Source organism: Nuphar pumila, chromosome 4 (genome assembly GCF_984573655.1).
Source record: "Nuphar pumila chromosome 4, dmNupPumi1.hap1.1, whole genome shotgun sequence".
Classification (NCBI taxonomy): domain Eukaryota; kingdom Viridiplantae; phylum Streptophyta; class Magnoliopsida; order Nymphaeales; family Nymphaeaceae; genus Nuphar; species Nuphar pumila.
The window spans coordinates 12,227,828-12,250,460 of NC_143252.1; the positions used below are offsets into that span (position 1 = coordinate 12,227,828).

Below are 22,633 nucleotides of genomic sequence, written 5' to 3' on the forward strand. Positions count from 1 at the left end.
CTTAGTGGCATTGTGATTATTTCAGTATTGGCTATTTTCCTCTTGAATTACTATCTCATTGCATTCCTTATAAGGCTTTATGTTTTTTGAACTTTTGATGCATATTTTTGTATGTCTTATATGTGGCCTCAAGAGGTTTTTAGTGACTTGTTTGCATCTTTTCATATGATTGACATATCGGCCCTTGTTTATAACCTCTTTTTGAAAGTGTTTTTTGAGGTTTTTCTTGTTGCCTTTTGGCTATAATTAGACCATTATTTTTCTATTCGATACATCAATTATTATTATTCAACCTTTTTTAGGTAAGTTTTGTGCACCTTGGTGTTGTGGAGGCAAAGTTAGCTATTGGGGTGAGTTATGTGTGCATCTCTATCTTCTTGTCAGTATAGATTTCCAAGTTTATGAGTGTCATATTGGCACTTGTTTTGGCTTTGACTGACAGTTGATTGACCGCTGGTTCAATAAGTGAGTTGTATCACTCAATTACTTTTTGACCCTAGTTGTTTATTGGATGCTTGTATCGATCTTTGTTAGTGATGGCTCAATTGTTATTTGCTTGTGATCATGTTGGTCATTATGGATTAAATCTCATAATATTGCAAAATTTATTGCTTTTACCTTGATTTAAATACTGCTTTCAAATCTTCTTGCTTATTGACATCAGTTTGTCTTTATTAAAGTATTTTTGTCTATCTTGTTTCTCCACTCTTCCCTCTTATTTGAGTGACTTTTTTTGTTAAATAAGAGATTTTGTTTTAGCAGTTTTTACAACCATGGTTGTGGTGAGTTATGTGCACTCATTGTAGTTGATAGTATTGATTGCAATTTTACAACCATTTGTGAGGTAAAGGATGTGCACCTCTTGTGGTTGTAGCTGGTATTTATTGTCAGTTTAGACAGTCGGTATTGTTGGTACATGGTCATTGGTATGGTTATTGCTGACATTTGTATTTCATCTTTTGTCTTATGCGCTGATACACTGAATTTTGAGGATGTTGAGTTGGAGGTCAAAGAAGTGATTGCTTGTCGTGAGCAAACTATTGTTGAGATTTGCAAATATCATTTATCTTGTTATGATTTGTTGTATGTGGGATTTTTAAAATCTCTTCATGTATTTCCTAATCTTTTCCACTACCTTTTTTGTCCTTGTATGGAAAATAGTTATCCCTTGAAAAATTTACATGAATTTTGTATGCATTCTCTTCTTAATAAAATTATTATTTTTATGTGTGTCCTCTTGGTCCTTAGTGGTTTTTGTGCTTGAACCAGAGTTACCAGTCGAGGAAGCGGGAGCGAGAAGCGAGGCACTTTCAAAAATTTAGGAAGCGGGGAAGTGTGGGACCACTTAGAAGAAAATTACGAACCGTCTCGAAAGCGACCTAGGAAGCGAACTAGGAAGCAAACCGGAAGCGAGGGGGAAGCGAAAAAAATGAAAAAAATGGGGAAGCGAGGGGAAAGCGTGAAGGAAGCGTGCTTCCCAAAATAGGGGGACGCTTCCCCACGCGTTTCGGAAGCGCGACGTTTCGCGCTGCCGAAGCGCGTATCGGGGAAGAACGCTTCCCCATACGCCTAGGCGCTTTCGGTAACTCTGGCTTGAACCCATATTTGGGTTATGTGAGTTACTCTTTTGTCTCTTGTATATGAACCTTATTGGGTTATCATGCATTATTACGTGCGTTAAATATGCTTTAATTGCATATTGAGGATATTTAGATTTGTTCCATGATGGTTATCTTGCATTTTTTTGTATGAATTTAATTAATTCTTCCTCTTTTTGTGAGCTCCTTTGAGCTCTTACATTTAATATACATGTTGTCGTGTTTTGCGTAGTATAACTAAGGACTAAGGAGTTGTATCTTTATTTGAAATGTTTACCTAAGCCTTTGGGACATTAATGCAAAATTGTTTATATCTTATTTTTATTTTATGTCTAATATGTGCTTGCCTTTTGAACTTTCAACAACAACAACAACAACAACTACGCCTTCATCCCAAAACAATTGGGGTCAGCGATATGAACCAAAAAAGAAATTCATTTTGGGTCTTCCACATGAATCCTTTTCCTCCAATCATTTCTATCCAACGCCATGTCCTCGGTGAGGTTCAAAGCATTCATATCCTTTCCTATCATCTCCATCCAAGTCTTCCTAGGCCTACCCCGACCTCTTTTAACTAATATATTTTCCCATTTCTCCAACCTTCTAACTGGATCATCATTAGGCCTTCGCCGAATATGTCCAAACCACCGTAAACGATTCTCTCGCATCTTATTTTCAATGGGTGCAACACCTACCTTCTTACGTATCTCTTCGTTCCGAATCTTATCTTTTATTGTATTTCCACACATCCATCTAAGCATCCGCATCTCAGCTACACTCATTTTTTGATCAAAATTCTACTATGTTCAGAATTTATGTTTTCTTAAGAAAATATGTTGTTTTTATGGTTATGATTGTCTAAACAAGAAATTCTTAAAAAATGATTTTGAAGTATATTCCTTGTGTCTATCTTAAATGGTTATTGTATCGTGTTTGAATTATTGCTAATATTTCTAAAAAATTTAAATTATTGATTAAGGTGCATATCTAACTCGCTTTTAAAATTGTTTAGTTTATAGCAGTCACCTGTATTGTTAAAGGTAAATTCTCGGTGAGGGTATTTCTCAGAGATATTTTCAAAAGTTGATAAATCTAGAGAATATCTTGGGAGTTTAAAAATTGAAAAAAATATAAATAACAACAAAAAAGCTAAGAAAATAATAAGTTTTGCATTATTTTTCTTTTAAAAATATAAAGAAACATGTTTTAAAGGTTTTAAAATATAAAAGAAACAAAAAAATAGGAAATGCAAACTTTAAAAAAAAAAGAGTTTTTTCCCAAAAAATATCAAGATATTATCGCAATAATATCATGATAATATCGTGATATTGTGTTTTGGCGATATTTTGAAAATATCACAAGATATTACCTTTAATATTGGTTACCTTAAAATATTGGTATTTCTCACGATATTTTCAAAATATCACCGATAGCGGTGACAGTGGTTCATAGTACCTTTACGTTTTGTTATGTAACTTAACCATCCTCTCTCCATTATATATATATATATATATATATATATATATATATATATATATATATATTCTTGTTCAAAATATATTTATTTTGAAACTATATACATATAACTTATAACTAGTTTTTAACTGTTGTGTTAAAACGTTTTCTTTTAAATCTATTTAGTTAGGATATCTTCTTTTGTGTAGTTGAAACCTCTGTTTTGTTCTCTCTACAGGTTCTTAAAGATGATATGGGTTGACAAAGAAATTTTGTTTATGATACAACATATCATAAAGATAGAGATAGTTGATGAAGGCATTTGGTGAAGATTATCAATGAAAACTTGAATTATTTCCTTTGTTTTATATTTTCAAACTTTCGGGAATCACACTGTAAGTTTGAGGGAGAGTGTTAAAATGTATATATATATATATATGAGTGTATATATTCTTATACGAGTGTATATGTATATATATTATATAATTTTAAATTGTTTTTCTTTCCTTTGTAGTAGGTAATACCCATTAGGGCTATTGTGGTAATTTTGTACATGTAATAGGCTCTGCCCTTTAGGGGCAGAACTTCGCTCTTTTTTATTGTATGTTTATTTTGCTCTTTGCACTTTTGAAAAGGGTAGTTTTGTCTTTTAATCAATATAGCTGTTGGGAATCTCCAACAGCTATATTCAGTTTTGTCTTTTAGTGAATATAGCTGTTGAAAATCTCCAACAGCTATATTTCTAGTTGTTGGGATCTTTCCCAACTGCTATATGGGTCCTCTTAGATGTAATGCTTTCCTAAGCATTCTATCTCAATAAAGATTATTATTTTTTATGTTTTTTGTGTTCTTTTATATATGCGCTTTGGTGCCTCTTATGATCTCATGTATTTGTCATTAATTGGCTTGTGTATTGTCCTTTGGTGGACTTGTGTTTGTGAACATTTAGGCTCTTTGTAGTCATTGCATGCATGTAGATACTTTTGTATTGTCTTTGGCATTTGTATTGTCCCATGTAGGACTTGTTCTTGTGCTTATACACATTATGGTTTGTTTTCCGCTCAATTTCATTACAACAACCACCAGTCCACTGTTGTCTAAAATTTCTCCTTGACATATTCTTAAAAACATCCCACCATCTTGTAATGTTGTGTGCAAAATCCTGGCTTTCTTGTTTGCGTGCCTCTATATGATGCAAGTGTTACATTTCCATCTTCAATGAATAGCAAAGAAGCTAAGATCAATGAACCAACATGGGGATATGGATAAAATCCTGGTATGCAATACCACAAACTGCAAACCAAAGTGCTAGGAAAACTTCTGTATTGGAACCATAGTTTAAAAACTCGCCGGGTCAACCCAGTGACTCGGTTGACTCAGCCCGGATCGCCCAGTCACTGGGTCAAAAACGAGTTCAAACTTGTTTTGTACAAAACTCGGCCTAGTCACCGAGTTGACCCAGCCAGTCATGGACGAGTCAGCCGAGTCATGGGCGAGTCCTGCATATACATATACAACAACAACAACAACAACAACTACGCCTTCATCCCAAAATCCTGCATATACATATATATATATATATATATATATATATATATATTATGAAATATAATATAAATATTATGTATGAAAATATGGTTATACATATATTAATAAAATTATATATTAAATATATTATAAAAATATCATATAATGCATATTATATATAATATATTGATAAAATACTATAAAATATATATAGTATATACATATATTTATATATTTATATAAAATATAAAGATAATATGACCCGGTGGAGTCACCGAGTTGACCCGGCTGAGTCACGGCTCACTCAAAAACGAGCCGAGTGACAAGTTTTAAAACTATGATTGGAACTGAACATTGGTTAAAGTTTTTTTGTCATGATTACAGAAAAACAACACCCAAATATATCTGGGTGGCAACAGCAACACCTATCAATTATAAAATAAAACATTCTCAATGTAAACAGTTCCAAGCTCAATGAGACATGCAACCACAGTAGTGAAAAGTTGACATGACAGAACTTCCTCAGACAAGTGTCAGGGTAAGGATGCTGAAGAACAACAGTATCAGCATAATTGATATACAAGCAGAAACAGAATATGAGTATTTATCTTAGCTGGAACATGAAAGACATTCTAATATACATATCACAAACAGAAATGAGCACAGCCAGCACAAAAAAATTAACTTTCTACTCTGGAAGAAGATATATAGCTAAACAAGGAAACTGGCATATACCTGTGATAATATGAACAAACAACAGCAGCTTCATCCAAGTTGTAACGTGGAAAGAAGATACGTGCATCCAGTGGAACATCTGGCAAGTCTTTCCGCAGTTTGCCTACTGCTGTGGAATGGGAAAAAGCACCCACCATCATGTCGTCATGCATCATAGAGCGAAAAGCATTTACCTGATAAAAGACAGTGTTGTAGGAAAAATAAGATTGATTGTTTCAAGAAAAAAATTATAAAAACATCAATAAGTGGCCTTTAGTACAGTCATATTTATCATAAGGCAACAAAAATCAATCCACAACTAAAGCTATGGAACACAGTGCAATAACTAGTTGCAAGATAACAGTAACAAAATCTGATGCAATACCACATCCAGCAAGCGCACATTAAATCCTAGAAGTTCCAGGACTAAAAGACACTACGAATGCAGCCTGCTGCCAATAGAAAACTGTTAAACAGTGTAATATAGTAGCATCATGCGTATCACTAGCTATTTGTACTACCCCCACTAAGTGTATATATTGTTATTCTTTAGGGGTATTTATGTATGTTGAATAGTGTAATATAATTGTAGCATGTGTAACACTAGCCTTTTGTGCCCTTTACTGGTGTGTACATATTTATATTTATAAGGGGTATATCTGTAATCTCTCAGGGTGTTAGTGGCTATCTTTGTTTTGTCCTGTAGGGGATGTTGTCCCCTAATATTCTCAATTTTCCTAGTAATGAAGTTTCTTCTTCATCGTTTCTTGCATTCCCCCTTTCATCATCTCCTTCTTGTGGATGCTAACTTGAAGATGGTATCAGAGCCACCAGGAGGAGATTGGAAAGATCTTAGTGTTGAAGAGAACCTTCATTCTTGTTGTTCCCAGACTGCATGCAAACTGAGGTGCTGATGTCAGCATCGCCTATATGGCCATTCAGATTTCTGTGGTTCAGAGGTGTAATCTGATAGCATCTGATTTTAGTGAAATTACAAGTCAAAAATCAGCATCATCGACCAAGTATTGGATTTTTGGGCGATTTTACAAATATTTTCAGGTAACATGCATTTTTGGTTCAGTCTTGAGAAATATGTTCATACTGATCTTATCAGTGGTTTTCATTGGTCGTGCTAAGATTGATTCTGGTCGCTTTTATGTTAGAAGCTTGGTAGATGTGTCGGCAGTAGAAAGGTTTTCCATTCTTTACGTTTATCAGATTTGAGAATGGAATGTGTTAATGCAAGTTTAGTTTGACTGTCGAATATGTTTAATGCATGATTTGGATGCTGTGCATGAAATCTGAAGTGAATCCACTGTTTAAGAGTTCCGACCATTGCATTTTCGGTATCAGTAGGGTAGTGGGTTGTTTGGGTTTGAAGTTGTGTATTGATTCTCTGCTGAACATATTTAATCATTAATTCATGTTTTGTGTTCTGAGTGTGGAAGCTGAAGTATATTCTCTGTTTTCAAGTCTCCATCCTTGGATTTTGGACATTGGCAGGATAGCCGATTGTTTGCTTTGAGTTCTTGCATCTTGGCACATTACTTGCTTGCCATGAGACTGCTCCTTACAGCATATTTGTCCTCTTTTCTGCTATTTTTGGGTGCTGTTTGGTGTGTTTGCAGTTGTGTGCAGCATGCATATTGTAGGTTGGGGGTTGTGGTGTAAGATGAAGGAATCCAACTTGTTACCGTAAAGCTGAATGGGAAGAACTATGCCTACTGGGCAGATTTCATGTCTGCAGTTATAGTTGGAAAAGGTCTTGGTGGCTAAAAAACCAAACCAAAGAACACAAACCCAATTTATGCCAGTTTATTGAATGAATTAGTAAACAATGTGAAGATAAAGACATGGATATTGGGCTCAATAGAGCAAAGAATAGCCATGAACTTATCTAAGTTCCAAGAAGCTAACGAGACTTGGGATTATCCGAAGTAAGTTTACAACCAAGAAAATTGGGCAAAGCACTACCAACTTACGCAAGAGGTCATATCTATGAGGCAAGGGAACAACTCTATTGAGGAGTTTTACTCAGAAATGCAGCGCCTGTGGGAAGCTCTTGCTCTCATGGAAAGGTGCTCTATGTGAGAAAGTGCACGAAATGTGAAGTGTAGTGGATGTCAAGCCTGTGTATATATATATATATATATATATATATATATATATATATATATATATATATATATATATATTTGATCAGCATAGGGAAGCCGGCAGGCTGATTGAATTCATTATGGCTTTGCGCCAAAATTTTGATTTACTTAGGAGTGCCATCCTCCACAGGCCAAGGTTTCCCTTGGGCATATGAAGAACTCATGTCCATTGTTGAAAAAGAAGAAGGGAGTTATGTATGCAGCATCAGTGGGTGGAGAGATCTCTAAGCCCAGGGAGACAGCCTGAGGTTAGTATTGGTAGTGTTCAGTCTTCTCTTCATCCTATTGGGGGCACCTTGGAGGATGCTGGTGGAAGTCAACTTCAGATTCTAGAGCAGATGCAACAACAGATGCTTCAGTTGCAGCTTTTTGCTCAGTCAGCTACTACTTCCTCGGGTATTGCCTTCGCAAGTATCTCAGATTGTGTCTCTGGATGGTTGATAGACTCGGGGGCCTCATGTCATTTGATAGCTCATGAGTTTGTCCGTAGTGGTATTTTTTGAACTGCATATGGTTCTTCTATGTCAATTTAAAAAATTGGTTTTATTTCTTCATACTCATATCCTAATTGTAAATTGAATATTTCTCAAGTTTATCATGTTCCCCTTTTAGACATGAATTTCATTTTAGTTGTTCAAATCACTAAACAACATTATAATGTCACTTTTTCTCCTGTTGATTGCATTGTGCAAGATCAGCTATTCAGGAAGAGGATTGGAATTGGCCATAGAAGAGGAAACTTATATTACATGGATTGGTTAGACTTGAGCAAGCAGAGGAGTTTTGAAGCCAGTCTGAGTGTGGTTGTGACAAATGAGTCAGTTTTGTAGCACCAGAGACTGGGGCATATATCCAGCTCTAGGTTGCAACACTTGACATCCAGCTCTAGGGTGCAACACTTGACAGTTTCAGAAAGTCTAGTTAGATCTGAGTTAGTAGTGTCTAAGGGAGTCCAAGAGTGTGAACTTTGCAAGTTAGCAAAGGGACATGCCTTGCCACTTGGGTTAAGGGAAAAAGAATCTGAAAGTCCTTCTGAGCTTGTATATTCAGATGTATTGGGTCATTCACCTATTTTGCCCAAGGGTGTCTCCTCATACTTAATGACTTTTATAGATGATTGTGCAAGATTTACTTGGATTTATTTCATGAAGAATAGAAATGAACTTTTGCCATCTTCGAGAATTTTTATGTGATGATTGAGACTCAGTTTTTTGTTAAAATTATTGTTTCGTACTGATTCAGAGGGTGAGTATGTTAGTAGTATGTTTGAAATTTTTTTGCAGAAAAAAGGAAGTGAGCTTGGGCAGAATGGTGTCTGAGAAGAAAAACAAGCATATTTTGGAGACAACTAGAGCATTGCTCCTTGGTGGATGTGTTCCAAAAAACCTCTAGGCAGATGCAGTGTGCATGGGTATTTATCAGTTCAATTGCATGCCATCAGGAATGCTTAAAGGTATATCTCCATTCCAAACACTATATGGAATGGCTCCAAAGTATCAAATGATAAGTCTTTGGATGTACATGTTTTGTACTATTACCTAGTATATATAGGGACAAGCTCTCTCCCACGTTTGTGAAGTGTTTTTTCTTGAGGTTCTCTCTTGTGCAAAAAGGATATAAATGCTATGACCCAGTTAAACGAAGAATTTGGATAACAAGATATTTTTCATGAGAACACAACTTATTTTGGTAAGAGGGATCTTACGGAAAAGGAAGTAATTGATTTTTCTTTTTTGGTACCATTTCCTGAAGAAAGAATAGTTGAAAATAATGTAGAAGTTTAAGGAGAGGGAGCTCCCGAAAGGAGTAGTAGATATAGAAAAACCTATAATAGAAGACAAGAAGGTGCAGTGGAAATAGAGGAGGCAGAGAATTTAAAAGCCAATTTTGATCATCTCCCAGCTGATCCAAAAGACACAAGCCCAGAGTTATCTCTTGATTACTGACCTCCTCAGGTACGTAGAAGCTCCAGAGTATCTGTTCCCCCAACTCGTTTTGTGTCCTTCGATTCCTTTTCTCCTCAGCATTGTGCCTATATAACTCTAATCTTCTCCTATGTAGAGTCTAATTCCAATGCAAAGGCTTCTTCTAAAGAGGAATGGCAGCATGCTATGGCTGAGGAGTTGAATGCACTGGAGAGGATGCATGCATGAGATCTTGTGGAGCTCCCACCAGGAAAGAATGTTGTTCGATGCAGGTAGGTCTACAAGATCAAAACAAATGCAGATGGGTCGATAGAAATATATAAGGCCAGATTGGTGGCTAAGATATATAGTCAGCAATTTTGTATTGATTTTCCTAAGACTTTTGCCCTAACTGCTCACATGACCACTATAAGGACATTACTTGTCATTGCCATAAGGCAATGGAATCTTTGGCAATTAGATGTGAAAGTGCATTCTTGAATAGAGACTTGGACGAGGAGGTGTATATGGAACTTTTGCCTGGATATTCAGATTCCCAAGGAAGGGTGTGCAGATTGAGACATGCTCTATATAGACTTAAACAAGCACCTCATGCTTAGTTTGAGAAGTATAGCATTGTTGTAAAGTCGCTTGGTTTTGAGAAAGGTCATCATGATTTGGCCTTTTTATGTGGCATCCTCAATTCAAGGGAAGTGTATACTGCCAGGAGATGATGTACAAAAGATAGTTGATACTAAGAACAAGCTAGTTGGTATCTTTGAGATGAAAGATCTAGGATATTTAAAATATTTCTTAGGTCTTGAGGTTGTTTATTCCAAAAGAGAGCTTTTTTGTCTCAGCATAAGTATGCGACAAATCTTGTAAGCAAAGCAAAATTGGTGAATGACTTCAAGAAGGTTTCTACACCTATAGAAATAAATATCAAGCTAAGAAGTTCAGATAGAGAGAAGCATGAAGATCTTGTAGTATACAGGCAATTAGTGGGCAGCTTGATATATTTGACAATCACCATACCAGACATCACATATGCAATGCATGTTATTAGTCAGTTCATGAGTTCACCCACATTTATGCATCTTGCAACAATGCTTAGGATTATTTGGTATGTGAGAGACACCATGCACTTTAGGATGTTCTTCTCTTCCTTATTCTTTATAGTGGTTAGAGCAATTTATGACTCAGATTTTGGAGGATCGACCAAAGATCGTATGTCTACTATTGGCGTCTGTGTGTTTATTGGGGGCTCTTTGATTTCTTGGAAGTGTAAGAAGCAACAACGAGTTGTGATAATGCATGAAATGCATATCATTTTATCATACATTCATGCATTTATATATGGTTTTATGGCTTAAGTATCTATGCTTGTGATGTTTTAGGTGCAAAGAGGTTTCGATTCGAATTTCGCTTGAAACCGAGTTAAATGAAAGAGATAGAGCTATTTCAAGGTCATGGGAACAGTTTTCGAGGAGATTTGAATCCAAATCTGACCCAAAGCATTCATCATGGACCTTGGATCAGATCCATACTCAAACCCATCCAAGATCTAAAGATCCAAGGTGGCACCTACAGGTAAATTGCAAATTTTAATAATTTGAAGGTGATTCTTGAAAATAGCATAAACTAAGGGTTGTTTTAGGAAATAAGGTAAAATTTTCATATAAAAAAAAAGCTACGGCAACCCTAAACTCGTCCAGCAGCCTTGGAAGCCGTAGCTTTCTTCTCCCATCTTCTTCTTCCTCTTCATCTTCTTTGCGTCTTTTTCTTCTTGTTTTCTTTTTCGTTTTTCTCCGTGATTCTCTTGTAAATCTTCGTGTTCTTCGTGTTCTCTCTATTCTTCTTGTTGTATTTTGTATCTAATCAATGCAGGTATACTCTTTTAGAGCTTCAAATCATATTTGGCATCTGTTTTGACCTTGCCCATCCTCAGTCCAAAGTTGACAGGTCTTGCTGAATTCAGGCTTTCTTTATTTACAAATCAGGTAGAATAGTTTAGGTTTTTCTCTTGTTTTCGGGTGTTGCTTTGTGTTTAGTCGATATATTAGTGTTGGTTAGGACTGGTATGTGTGTGCATTGTTTTTCGTCAAGAAAAATAAAGGTTTTTATGTTGACCGTTAGTATAATCTTATTGTTTTTGTTTTTGTTTTTGAGTAGTGTTAAATTAGATAGATTTGTCATTTATTATTTGATTAGTTATTGATCAACTTTCAGTTGTTCTCGAATTTAGTTAGATTTAATTTGTGTGAGTTTTTAATTGTTAGTCTCGCGAGCTTTTTGTTAATTTAATAATAGTCCTGTTAGTATAGGTATAATTGTGTATTTTGTTTTGCAGGTATTTTCTCTTAGAGGTTGCTTCTTTGGAGAGGAGGATATCTATCATTACATCTTTAATTGAGCCCAAAGAGAGAAAGTCTCGAGCTTAGTTTATGATTTGCTTTTATTTTATCGTGTTTACTTTTGTCGCATTGTAATTGAAGAGATAATGTAATTCTTTTATTTTCTTTTGAAATATTAATAAAGTGAGGTTTTTAAGTGAAATAGTATGCCTTATTTCCTGAAGAGACGATCCGACTTGCCACTCTACACGAGTGCAAGGACTAGTTTTGAATTTATTATTTGGTGTGCAGTTCTTGTTTTAAAATAGCCGTTTGCAAAAATCGCACCAAGTTGCTCTATCTACTACAACAACTACGCCTTCATCCCAAAACAATTGGGGTCAGAAGTTGCTCTATCTACTGCAAAGGCAAAATATAGAGCTATGGCTCAAACCACTACTGAAATCATATGGATCAGATGGATTTTACAAGAACTTGGAGTGTCACTTTCTGAAAAAAACAACTCTATATTGTGACAATGTGAGTGCTATTTATATTGCCAAGACTCCAGAATTCTTTGAGAGAACAAAGCACGTTGAAATTGATTGCCATTTCACCAAAAGAGCTTATGAAGATGGAGTCATAGCTCTAATACATGTTGGTACAAAGGAGCAAGTAGAAGATGTGTTTAAGAAGAGTTTAGCCCCGTTACACTTTCAGTCATTCCTCTCACATTATCTCAAGTTTGATGGGAAGCGTTGAATAGTGTAATATAATTGTAGCATGTGTATTATTAGCCTTTTGTGCCCCCTTTAGTGGTGTATACATATTTCTATTTGTAAGGGGTATATCTATAATTTGTCAGGGTGTTAGTGTCTATCTTTCTTTTGTCCTGTAGTGCAAAGGGGATGTTGTCCTATATATTCTGTAATATTCTCAGTTTTATTAGTAATGAAGTTTTTTCTTCATTGTTTCTTGCATTTCCCTTTCATCTTCCCCTTCTGGATGCTAACTTGAAGAATGTAATGTCAGTAGGATGTAGTCAACAGTTTTTGTCATTTAGTGGAGTAGAGGGGGTTGACCCCTATATGTTGTATCTTTTTCAGTTTTCTTGCTAATGAAGTTTGGTGTTCCTCTTATTTCTTCTTGTCTCTTTCTTGTTCATCCTTGTGCATGAAAACTTGAATTTGGTATCAGAGCCATACCAATCCTAAAGAGGATTAAAAAAAAGATTGCAGCGAGGAGAAAGACTTCATCTATTGCTGACCAGAAGGCTGCCTTGGATCGCATGCTGATGACATGCAGATTCCTGGGAGTGATACAATCTCTTATATACAAGGTTCTTTTGTTCTATCTACCGTAGTTCTCTGTGTTTTCTTGCTTGTGCAGAAATTTGAATTGTAGTTTGAGGGTTGTGAAATATAGAGAAGAGAGAAGGGATTCAAATTGTCCCGGTCAAATTGGATGGGACAAATTATGCATATTGGGTTGATTTCATGACGATTGTGATTGTTGGAAAGGGGCTTGGTGGCTATTTACATGGGACCAAGGTCAAACTGGAGCCTACAGACGCTAACTATAAGAAGCTATTAGAAGAATGGATAGTGAATAACACATGAGTGAAGGCTTGGATGTTAGGTTCAATAAAATAGAGGATAGTTATGAACCTCTCCAAATTTCAGTAAAAGGCCAAAGAAACATGGTCATGTCTCAAACAAGTTTACAAACAAGAGAATTAGGCTACACAATACCAGCTCACTCACGAATTGAAGTGTATGCATCAAGGAAACAAGTCACTTGAGGAATTCTATTCTGGCATGCAAAGAGTGTATGATGCATTTGCACTCATAGAGGGCCAAACTAAATGCGAGACATGTACAAACTGTGAGAAGTTCACCTCATGCCAAACTTATATGGGGCTTCTTGATCAGCACAAGGAAACAACTAGGGTTGTTGAGTTATTTATGGCACTTCTACCAGAGTTTGACAGGGTGAAGAGTGTCATACTGCATCGTCCACTTTTGCCCACAATCACCAATGTCCTACTTGAATTGATTGCAGAAGATAACAATATAAGGTATTTTGGAACCTATTCATCCAGTGGCAGTGTTATGACAGTTCATCTACAATCTAGTGGCAGATTTGATGGTCGAAGTGGTGGGAGAGCTGAAGGAAGAGGTGACTTGAGCTCTATTCAGTATCACTATTGTAAAGACTTTGGTCACATAAAAAGCTCTTGCCCAACTCTTAAGGAAAAGAAAGGTGGAGCTTATGCAGTATCCTTTGATGATGAGGGCACCAAGCCCAAGGATGATCACATTGATATTGTTGTTCAATCTATGGATTCTTCTATTGAGAGATCTTCGTAACAGTGAGGTGGTGCTCAGCTTCAGCTGTTAGAAAAGATGCAACAACAGATCCTTCAGCTCCTTGCTCAATCAGCTGCTGCCCCTTCTTCATCTGCTCCTTCTTCTTCCACTCGTACTACCTTCATATGTATTTCAGATTTTGCTTCTAGGTAATTGATAGACTCAGGTGTTTCATGTCATATGATGGCTCATGAGTCTATTTTGACCAATTGTCAGCCCTGCAGTGGTGCTTTTCGCACTGCAGATGGTTCTTCTATGTCAGTTTTCAACTCCTATCATGGTTGCAAATTGAACATTTCTCAATTCTACCATGTACCCTCTCTTTAGCCATGAATCTTATTTCAGCTGGCCAAATCACCAAGTATAATTGTAATATTACTTTTTCTTTTGCTGAATGTTGTTTGTAAGATCAACTATTCGGGAAAAGGATTGAAATTGATCATAGAAGAGGAGATTTGTATTACTTGGATTGGATGAACATGGGCAAGCAGAGGAGTCGTGGAGCTGGTCTAAGTGGAGTTGTAGATGAGTCAGTTGCACTAGAGATGGGCAGATTTTCAGCTCTAAGTTGCAACATTTGGTTACCTAGGCAAGTTTGGGTAGATCAAAGTTAGTAGTGTCACCAAATGGGATGGATCTCAATGCACTCTGGAATGCACATCATGGACTAAGAATACAATAAGAGAGAAGAGAGAGGGATTAAAGGGAAAAGAGAGACCCTTCTAGCCGTTGGACTAGCCTCCAACGGCAAGAACTCAATCAACCTAGGTTGACCAAGGGCTTAGTCAACCTAGGTCGACTAAGCTCTCCATATATATTATATATAATATATATGTATATATTCATACTATATGTATATATACATATACATATATGTATAATTTTACATACCAAGGATACATTTGTCTTAACACCCCCCTCAAACTTACAGTGACTCACCGTAAATTTGAAATTGCAAACGAAGAAACCCATTAAATAAGATGTCTCTATGGACTTCATCAAGTTCTTCCATTTTGTGCTTAATCATTCACTCCATAACACAGAGGATCGTCAATATCATCAATACTTGAAAAACCTGAAAGAAGATCTAACAAGAGCAATTTAACAAAAAATAATTATACTTATATAAATTATGGAGAGAGAATGGCCAAACACAATAGTATTTTTCAAAAAGCAGTTGAAGTAAGAACTAATTTTGAAAAATCATTAATTAACACAATAGTCATTTAATAGATAATTAATCAAAAGCTCTTAATTTATAAGAGAACATAATAGAATAATATTAAGAGGGATACAAGCAATAGTAACAATAGACATCTCATTAAAATCATGCACTCATATATCCATTAATGAATTTTCAACATCATCAATATCATGAAGAAGAAACTCACAAAGGATTATAAATTATTTTCACACATTGGAAGATATAAGAAATGATTTCCATTATTAAAATTATCGATTTTAGAAGCAATATCATTCATATAACTAAAGAAAGTCACTTATGGACCAATTTTAAATAAACAAACTTTCAAAATCACATGTTTAGAAACAAGCGGAAATACAAATAGCAAATCCATAAAGAGATTACACAAAGCAAAAGAAATTACACAAACAATAGTCCACTATGGGACAATACAACAGTCAAATGAAAACAATCACCAAGGCACAATATGTGCATACAAAAAGTCACAAAGGCCTCAACACATTATAATGATCATGCCAAATCATTATTTAAACTTATGCATAGTATGCAAGACAATCAATCATGGAACAAATCATGCAACTAAAGCATATTAAATGCAAATAATAATCATTTCTCATACAAGAGCAAATGAGTTTAGAAAAATTAGAGATTTAAAAATCACACAATGAATTTAAAAATCATACAATGAATGATATTAGCAAATCTTAGCACTGATTTCACCACTAGCAATCACCTCACTAAACCTCCAATCCTCAAAAATCTAGTATATCAGCGACTACAACAAGAGCATAATCTCAATGTCACTTATGGGCTAAACAAACACACAAAAGTGTGAATAAAATCTTTTGTCTATATACAATGACAAACACACAAAAGTGTGAATAAAATCTCGTCTATATACAATGACACTCAACATGAGTATAACTACTACTAGAACAAGAGTATAATCACAATGCCACTTATGGGCTAAACAAACACACAAAAGTGTAAATAATATCTTATCTACATATAATGACACTCAACATGAGTGTATCAGCTACTAAAACAAGAGTATAATCACTATATCACTTATGGGCTAAACAAATACACAAAAGTGTGAATAAGCATCTATTGTCTACATATAATGACACTCAACATGAATATATCAGCTACTAGAACAAGAGTATAATCACAATGTCACTTATGAGCTAAACAAATACAAAAAGGTGTGAATAACCATTTATTATCTACATATAATGACACTTAGATACAAGGCATAACAAGAAAGAACACAAGAGATAAGAGAGCTTGTAATGAGAAACAAACTAATGTCATCAATAATGATTTTAACAATCTTTCGAAGCTCCATAGTTTCAAAAACATAACTATCATCACACGATATCAAGCATCCAATGGCCATATAAACAAATGAGTGTTAAAAGATACTCATATAAACTAAGGTTACTCACTTGCTTATACTGACAAGATGACATGAGGTGCACACACAACTCACCCCAACAACTAACTCGGATTTCCAACAACAATGAGTTCAGAGGACATTCATCCATCATTCAGACCCAAGGAAAATGACAACACGTCACTCATAAACTTGATAATCTAGATTAATAAGATGACATGAGGTGCACACATAACTTACCTCAACGGCTAACCATGACCCAATAACAATAAGGCCAAAAACAAATGATGAATTATATAAAATTCAATGATGAACAATTCAAATGGCATAAAAAGGCAATACATAGTCACAAAAATCAATTTCCAAATAGGTGAGCTCATAAAAAGGACTGATTTGAAAAGACAATGTTTCAAATCAAAATCCAATAAAGGAGATGAAATCTTAGATTGAATATAGTGCAATCATATGCACAACAATATGTCATGTGACAATTGTTACAACTTTGAATCAACAATCAAGAATCATGCTCAATATAAGCGATATGGAATTATGAAGTTTGAGAATCTTTAAAAACATCATAAATCCACCAATCAAGAAACAAGTGCACTAAGGCACATCTCATACAAAGGATCCAATAAATCTCACTAAATAGACAAGAATAACATATATAATTTTAAGAAGTTAGATCTAAATCTACTATGATGCAATTGAAGAAAACATATAGAGATTCCACAAGAGAGATACCACAAATGGGAATAGAAAGTGCACAATCACACAAATACAAAGCCAATAGTGGGCGAGATACAAAGAGTCAATTAAGGGCTATGTGCAATCCTCTTAAAAAGGAGCAAAAAAACATAAAAATGTTGACATTATTGATAAAATGTTCTCAAAGAGCCATAGAGATTTAATAACATACATAACTATGACCCCCCCCAACCCCCACCCCACCCACCCACACACACACACAACAACAACAACTACGCCTTCATCCCAAAACAATTGGGGTCGGCGATATGAACCAAAAAAGAAAATCATTCTGGGTCTTCCACATGAATCCTTCTCCTCCAATCATTTCTATCCAATGCCATGTCCTCGGTGAGGTTCAAAGCATTCATATCCTTTCCTATCATCTCCATCCAAGTCTTCTTAGGCCTACCCTGACCTCTTTTAACTAATATATTTTCCCATTTCTCCATCCTTCTAACTGGAGCATCATTAGGCCTTCGCCGAATATGTCCAAACCGCCGTAAACGATTCTCTCTCATCTTATTTTCAATGGATGCAATGCCTACCTTCTTACGTATCTCCTCGTTTCGAATCTTATCTTTTATTGTATTTTCACACATCCATCTAAGCATACGCATCTCAGCTACACTCATTTTTTAAATATGATGTCTCTTGGCAACCCAACATTCCGTACCATATAGTAAAGCGGGCCTAATAAACAAGAGATTTTTCTCACAATGCAATGAATATACAATCTCCAAGATGCATGATATAAAATATCAAAACACAATAAATAAACCACTAAGATAAACACATTTAAAAATAAAAAAAAAATATGCATTTGAGTATAATGATAACAAGCCATGCTTATGATATTCAATAAAGACTATTTGAGGCATATACCTAAAGATGCCTTAATCCAACACAAGTCATTTGAAATAATCTTACTTAATAGAGCAATATCACTCAAATATATATGAAATAACACATTCACATGATAATCGAAAGACCTTATGAGAACGTAGAAAACACATCTACATTAAGAACAGAGCTGCCGAAAGCTTCTTCGATAGGTGGGAATCTCGCTTCCCGGAAACTCACTTCGAAAGCGCGATACTCGTCGCTTCCGAAACTTGATGAGAACCTTGATTCCCTCGCGCTTCTCCTATGCTTTTCACACACTTCATTTATTCTTCTTATATGTTCTCTTACTCAACTTTTCATGTTTTTTATGTGTTTTCTCAAACTCTTCTCACTCACTTCCATGTGCTTTCTCTAAATTAGTAGTCATCATTTTTAGATTTTACTAAAAATGTAATTCTTACACTAAAAAAACATGAAATTTAATATTAGTCACTTTTATTTTAGTTTTTATTTGTGTTTCATTTTGATTCTCATTCATTTCTTATATTTCTTTTTTTATTCCTCGCTTCCCGCTTTCTATACATTTTAAAATGCATCGCTTCTCGCTTTCGCTTCTCGTATCGTTCCCCGCTTTTGCTTCCTAGTTTGGATAATAGATCACACAATACATCTTTTAAACTTTATGCTTGATCACATCACAAAAAAATCCCAAAGATAGTCCACACATACATTAAGAGACATTCAAACATGAAATTTAGTATTTTGCAAAACATGAAACACACAAGATTTTAAGAAACCACATATTTTTGTAAAATAAAAATTTTCAATACACATATCCATAATCTAATATGTATACAACAACAACAACTACTACGCCTTTATCCCAAAACAATTGGGGTCGGCGATGTGAACCAAAAAAGAAAATCATTCTGGGTCTTCCACATGAATCCTTCTCCTCCAATCATTTCTATTCAATGTCATGTCCTCGGTGAGGTTCAAAGCATTCATATCCTTTCCTATCACCTCCATCCATGTCTTCCTAGGCCTACCCTGACCTCTTTTAACTAATATATTTTCTCATTTCTCCATCCTTCTAACTGGAGCATCATTAGGCCTTCGCCGAATATGTCCAAACCACCGTAACCGATTCTCTCTCATCTTATTTTCAATTGGTGCAACGCCTACCTTCTTACGTATCTCCTCGTTCTGAATCTTATCTTTTATTGTATTTCCACACATCCATCTCAGCATACGCATCTCAGCTACACTCATTTTTTGAATATGATGTCTCTTGGCATCCCAACATTCCGTACCATATAGTAAAACGGGCCTAATAGTGGTCCTATAATCTAATACGTATATTTCATAAATTAACAGATATTTCAAAAACATTTAATTTTAACATAATCCTTTTAGAAATACTTACCATACATATGAAAATAGAAAAGCCAAAGATACATACCAAAATGCAGAATTCTTGAATCCATATCATCCATTAATACGAATCTTTTTCAGGACCTTGATGCCTCGCTCTCATACCATGTCATGAAATGACATGGATCCCAATGCACTCCAGAACATTTACAATAGAAATACCCATAGAACATGACTTAAAAATAAATAATTTCATCAAGGATGAAATTCAAATAATACAAAACAAATAGAAAATTAAGAAGGAGCCTCACTACAAACACTCAAAACCTAAGAAACTACCCATCACTCTCTCACTTACAATGTCACACACTCAACCATATTTATAAGCCCAACAAAGAGAGAAGAGGGATTAAAGGGAAGAGAGAGACCCTTCTAGCCATTGGACCCAACGGCTAGAATTCTAGATGTTGGACTAGCCTCCAATGGCTAGAACTCAGTCAACCTAGGTTGACCAAGAGCTTAGTCAACCTAGGTTGACTAAGCTCTTCATATATATTATATATAATATAATATATATATATATAAATATATATTCATACTATATGTATAAATACATATACACATACGTATATGTATACATACCAAGGATACATTTATCTTATCAAGTAGTGTCTAAGTGTATTCAAGAGTGTGAAACTTGTAAGTTGGCAAAGGGTCACGCTTTGCCATTTGGGGTGAGAGGTAAAGAGTTTGAGAATCCTTTTGAGCTTGTACATTTTCAGATGTATGGAGCCCATCACCCATTTTATCTAAGGGTGATTCTTCATATTTTATCACTTTTATAAATGATTGTACAAGGTTTACTTGGATTTATTTCATGAAGAATAGATGTAAACTTTTTGTTATTTTTAAGAAATTTTGTGTAATGATTGAGACTTAGTTTTCTGTTTAAATTAAAGTGCTTCGTACTAATTCAGGTGGAAAGTATTTTAGTGGTGTGTTTGAGAACTTCCAGGAAAAGGTATAGATCATCAAAAAACTTGTTCATATACCCCTGAGCAAAATGGTGTAACAGAAAGAAAAAACAAGCACATTTTAGAGACTAGAGATCTTTAGGGAAATGCAGTGTGTATGACAATATATCATATCAATCAGATGCCATCAGGGGTACTTAAAGGTATATCTTCATTCCAAAAGTTGTATGGAATTGTTCCAAACTATGAGATGATGAAAGTCTTTGGTTGTACTTATGTTGTACTATTGCTTGGCAGATATGGACAAGCTCTCACCAAGATCTGTGAAGTATTGTTTCTTAGGGTTCTCCCATGGGCAAAAAGGGTATAAATGCTATGATCCAATTGAACGAAGGGCTTGGGTATCAAGGCATGTTGTTTTTTCATGAAGACACGCCTTACTTTGGTAAAGGAGAGCATAAAGAAAAGGAGGTTGATTTTTCTTTCTTGATTTCATTCCCTGAAGAAAGAGTAACTGAAAAGGGTGTAGAGGTTCAAGGGGAGAAGTTTGTTGATAGGAGTAAGATTTGGGCAGACATATGTTAGAAGGCAAGAAAATGTAGTGGAAATACCTTTTCTAGATCGGATGGAGGTAGAGGAGTTAGGGAACTTAGAGGCCAAATTTGACTCTCTCTCGGCTGATCCAGAGCACATGAGTCCATAGTGAGCCTCACCTCCCTCACTTCCTCAGGTACTTAAAAGCTCTAGAGTATTTGTTTCTCCCACTCTTTTTATATCCTATGATTCATTTTTCCCTCAGCATCGTGCCTGTATGTCGAGTTTAACTCTTATGCAAAGGCTTTTTCTAAAGAGGAGTTATGGCTGAGGAGTTGAGTGCACTGGAGAGGATGCATGCTTGGGATCTTGTAGAACTCCCACCAGGGAAAAATGTTGTTCAGTGCAAGTAGGTCTATAAGATTAAGACTAATGCATATGGGTCCATTGAAAGGTATAAGGCCAAATTGGTAGCCAAGGGATATAGCCAACAATTCGGGATTGACTTTGCTGAAACACATGCTCCAGTGGCTCACATGACCACCATAAGAACATTACTTGTGGTTGCAATAAGGCAATGGAGTCTTTGGCAGTTGGATGTGAATAATGCATTCTTCAATAGAAATTTGGAGGAGGAAGTGTATATGGAAGTCCCACCTGGTTATTCTGATTCTCAAGGCAAGGTGTACAGGTTGAGGCGAGCCTTATATGGGCTTAAGCAAGCACCTTGTGCTTGGTTTGAGAAGTTTAGCATTGTCATGAAGTCGCTTGGGTTTCAGCAGAGTCACCACGATCCTGCTTTGTTTGTTGTTTCCTCTAATCAAGGAAAATGTATATTGCTCTTGCATGTAGATGACATGACTATTAGAGGAGATGATGTGCAGAAAATAGTTGATACCAAGAGCAGGCTTGTTGGTATCTTTGAGATGAAAGACTTGGGATATTTGAAGTATTTCTTGGACCTTGAGGTTGCTTATCCTAAAAGAGGGTTCTTCTTGTCACAGCATAAATATGCAGATCTTGTAACTTAAGTAAGGCTGGCAAATGACTCCAAAATGGTTTCTACTACTATGGAAACAAATATCAAGCTGAGAAGTTCAGAAGCAATTGGTGGGCAGATTGATATATTTGACCATCTTCAAACCATACATTACCTAATGCAGTCCATGTTGTCAGCCAGTTTATAATTTCACTTACATCAGTGCATCTCGTTGTTGTGCTCAGGATTAGCTGATATGTGAGACACTGCATTTTGGAATGTTTTTTCTCTTCCTCATCCTCCACAGATGTTAGAGCCCTTTGTGATTCAAACTTTGGAGGATCGACTCTCAAATATTGGTTTTTGTGTGTTTATTGGGAGCTCTTTGATTTCATGGAAGAGTAAAAAGCAACGATTGCTCTGTCTACTGCAGAGGCAGAATATGACCCAGGCTATTGCTAAAATCATATGGATTAGATGGCTCCTGAAAGAGCTAGGAGTGACAGTCTCTAAGAAGACACCT

At 35.6% G+C, this 22,633-nt stretch overlaps 1 protein-coding gene across 1 annotated transcript in view; it reads right to left on the reverse strand.

Annotated features, from left to right (window-relative positions):
- The window catches only part of LOC149839394 (mitochondrial 28S ribosomal protein S29-like protein), a 43,778-nt gene that overhangs the window by 5,176 nt on the left and 15,969 nt on the right, over positions 1-22,633 (reverse strand). Inside the window, exon 6 of the mRNA XM_090002518.1 lies at positions 5,316-5,488. Within this exon, the coding sequence (XP_089858644.1) occupies positions 5,316-5,488 (173 nt within the window). The remainder of the gene's footprint in view (positions 1-5,315; positions 5,489-22,633) is intronic.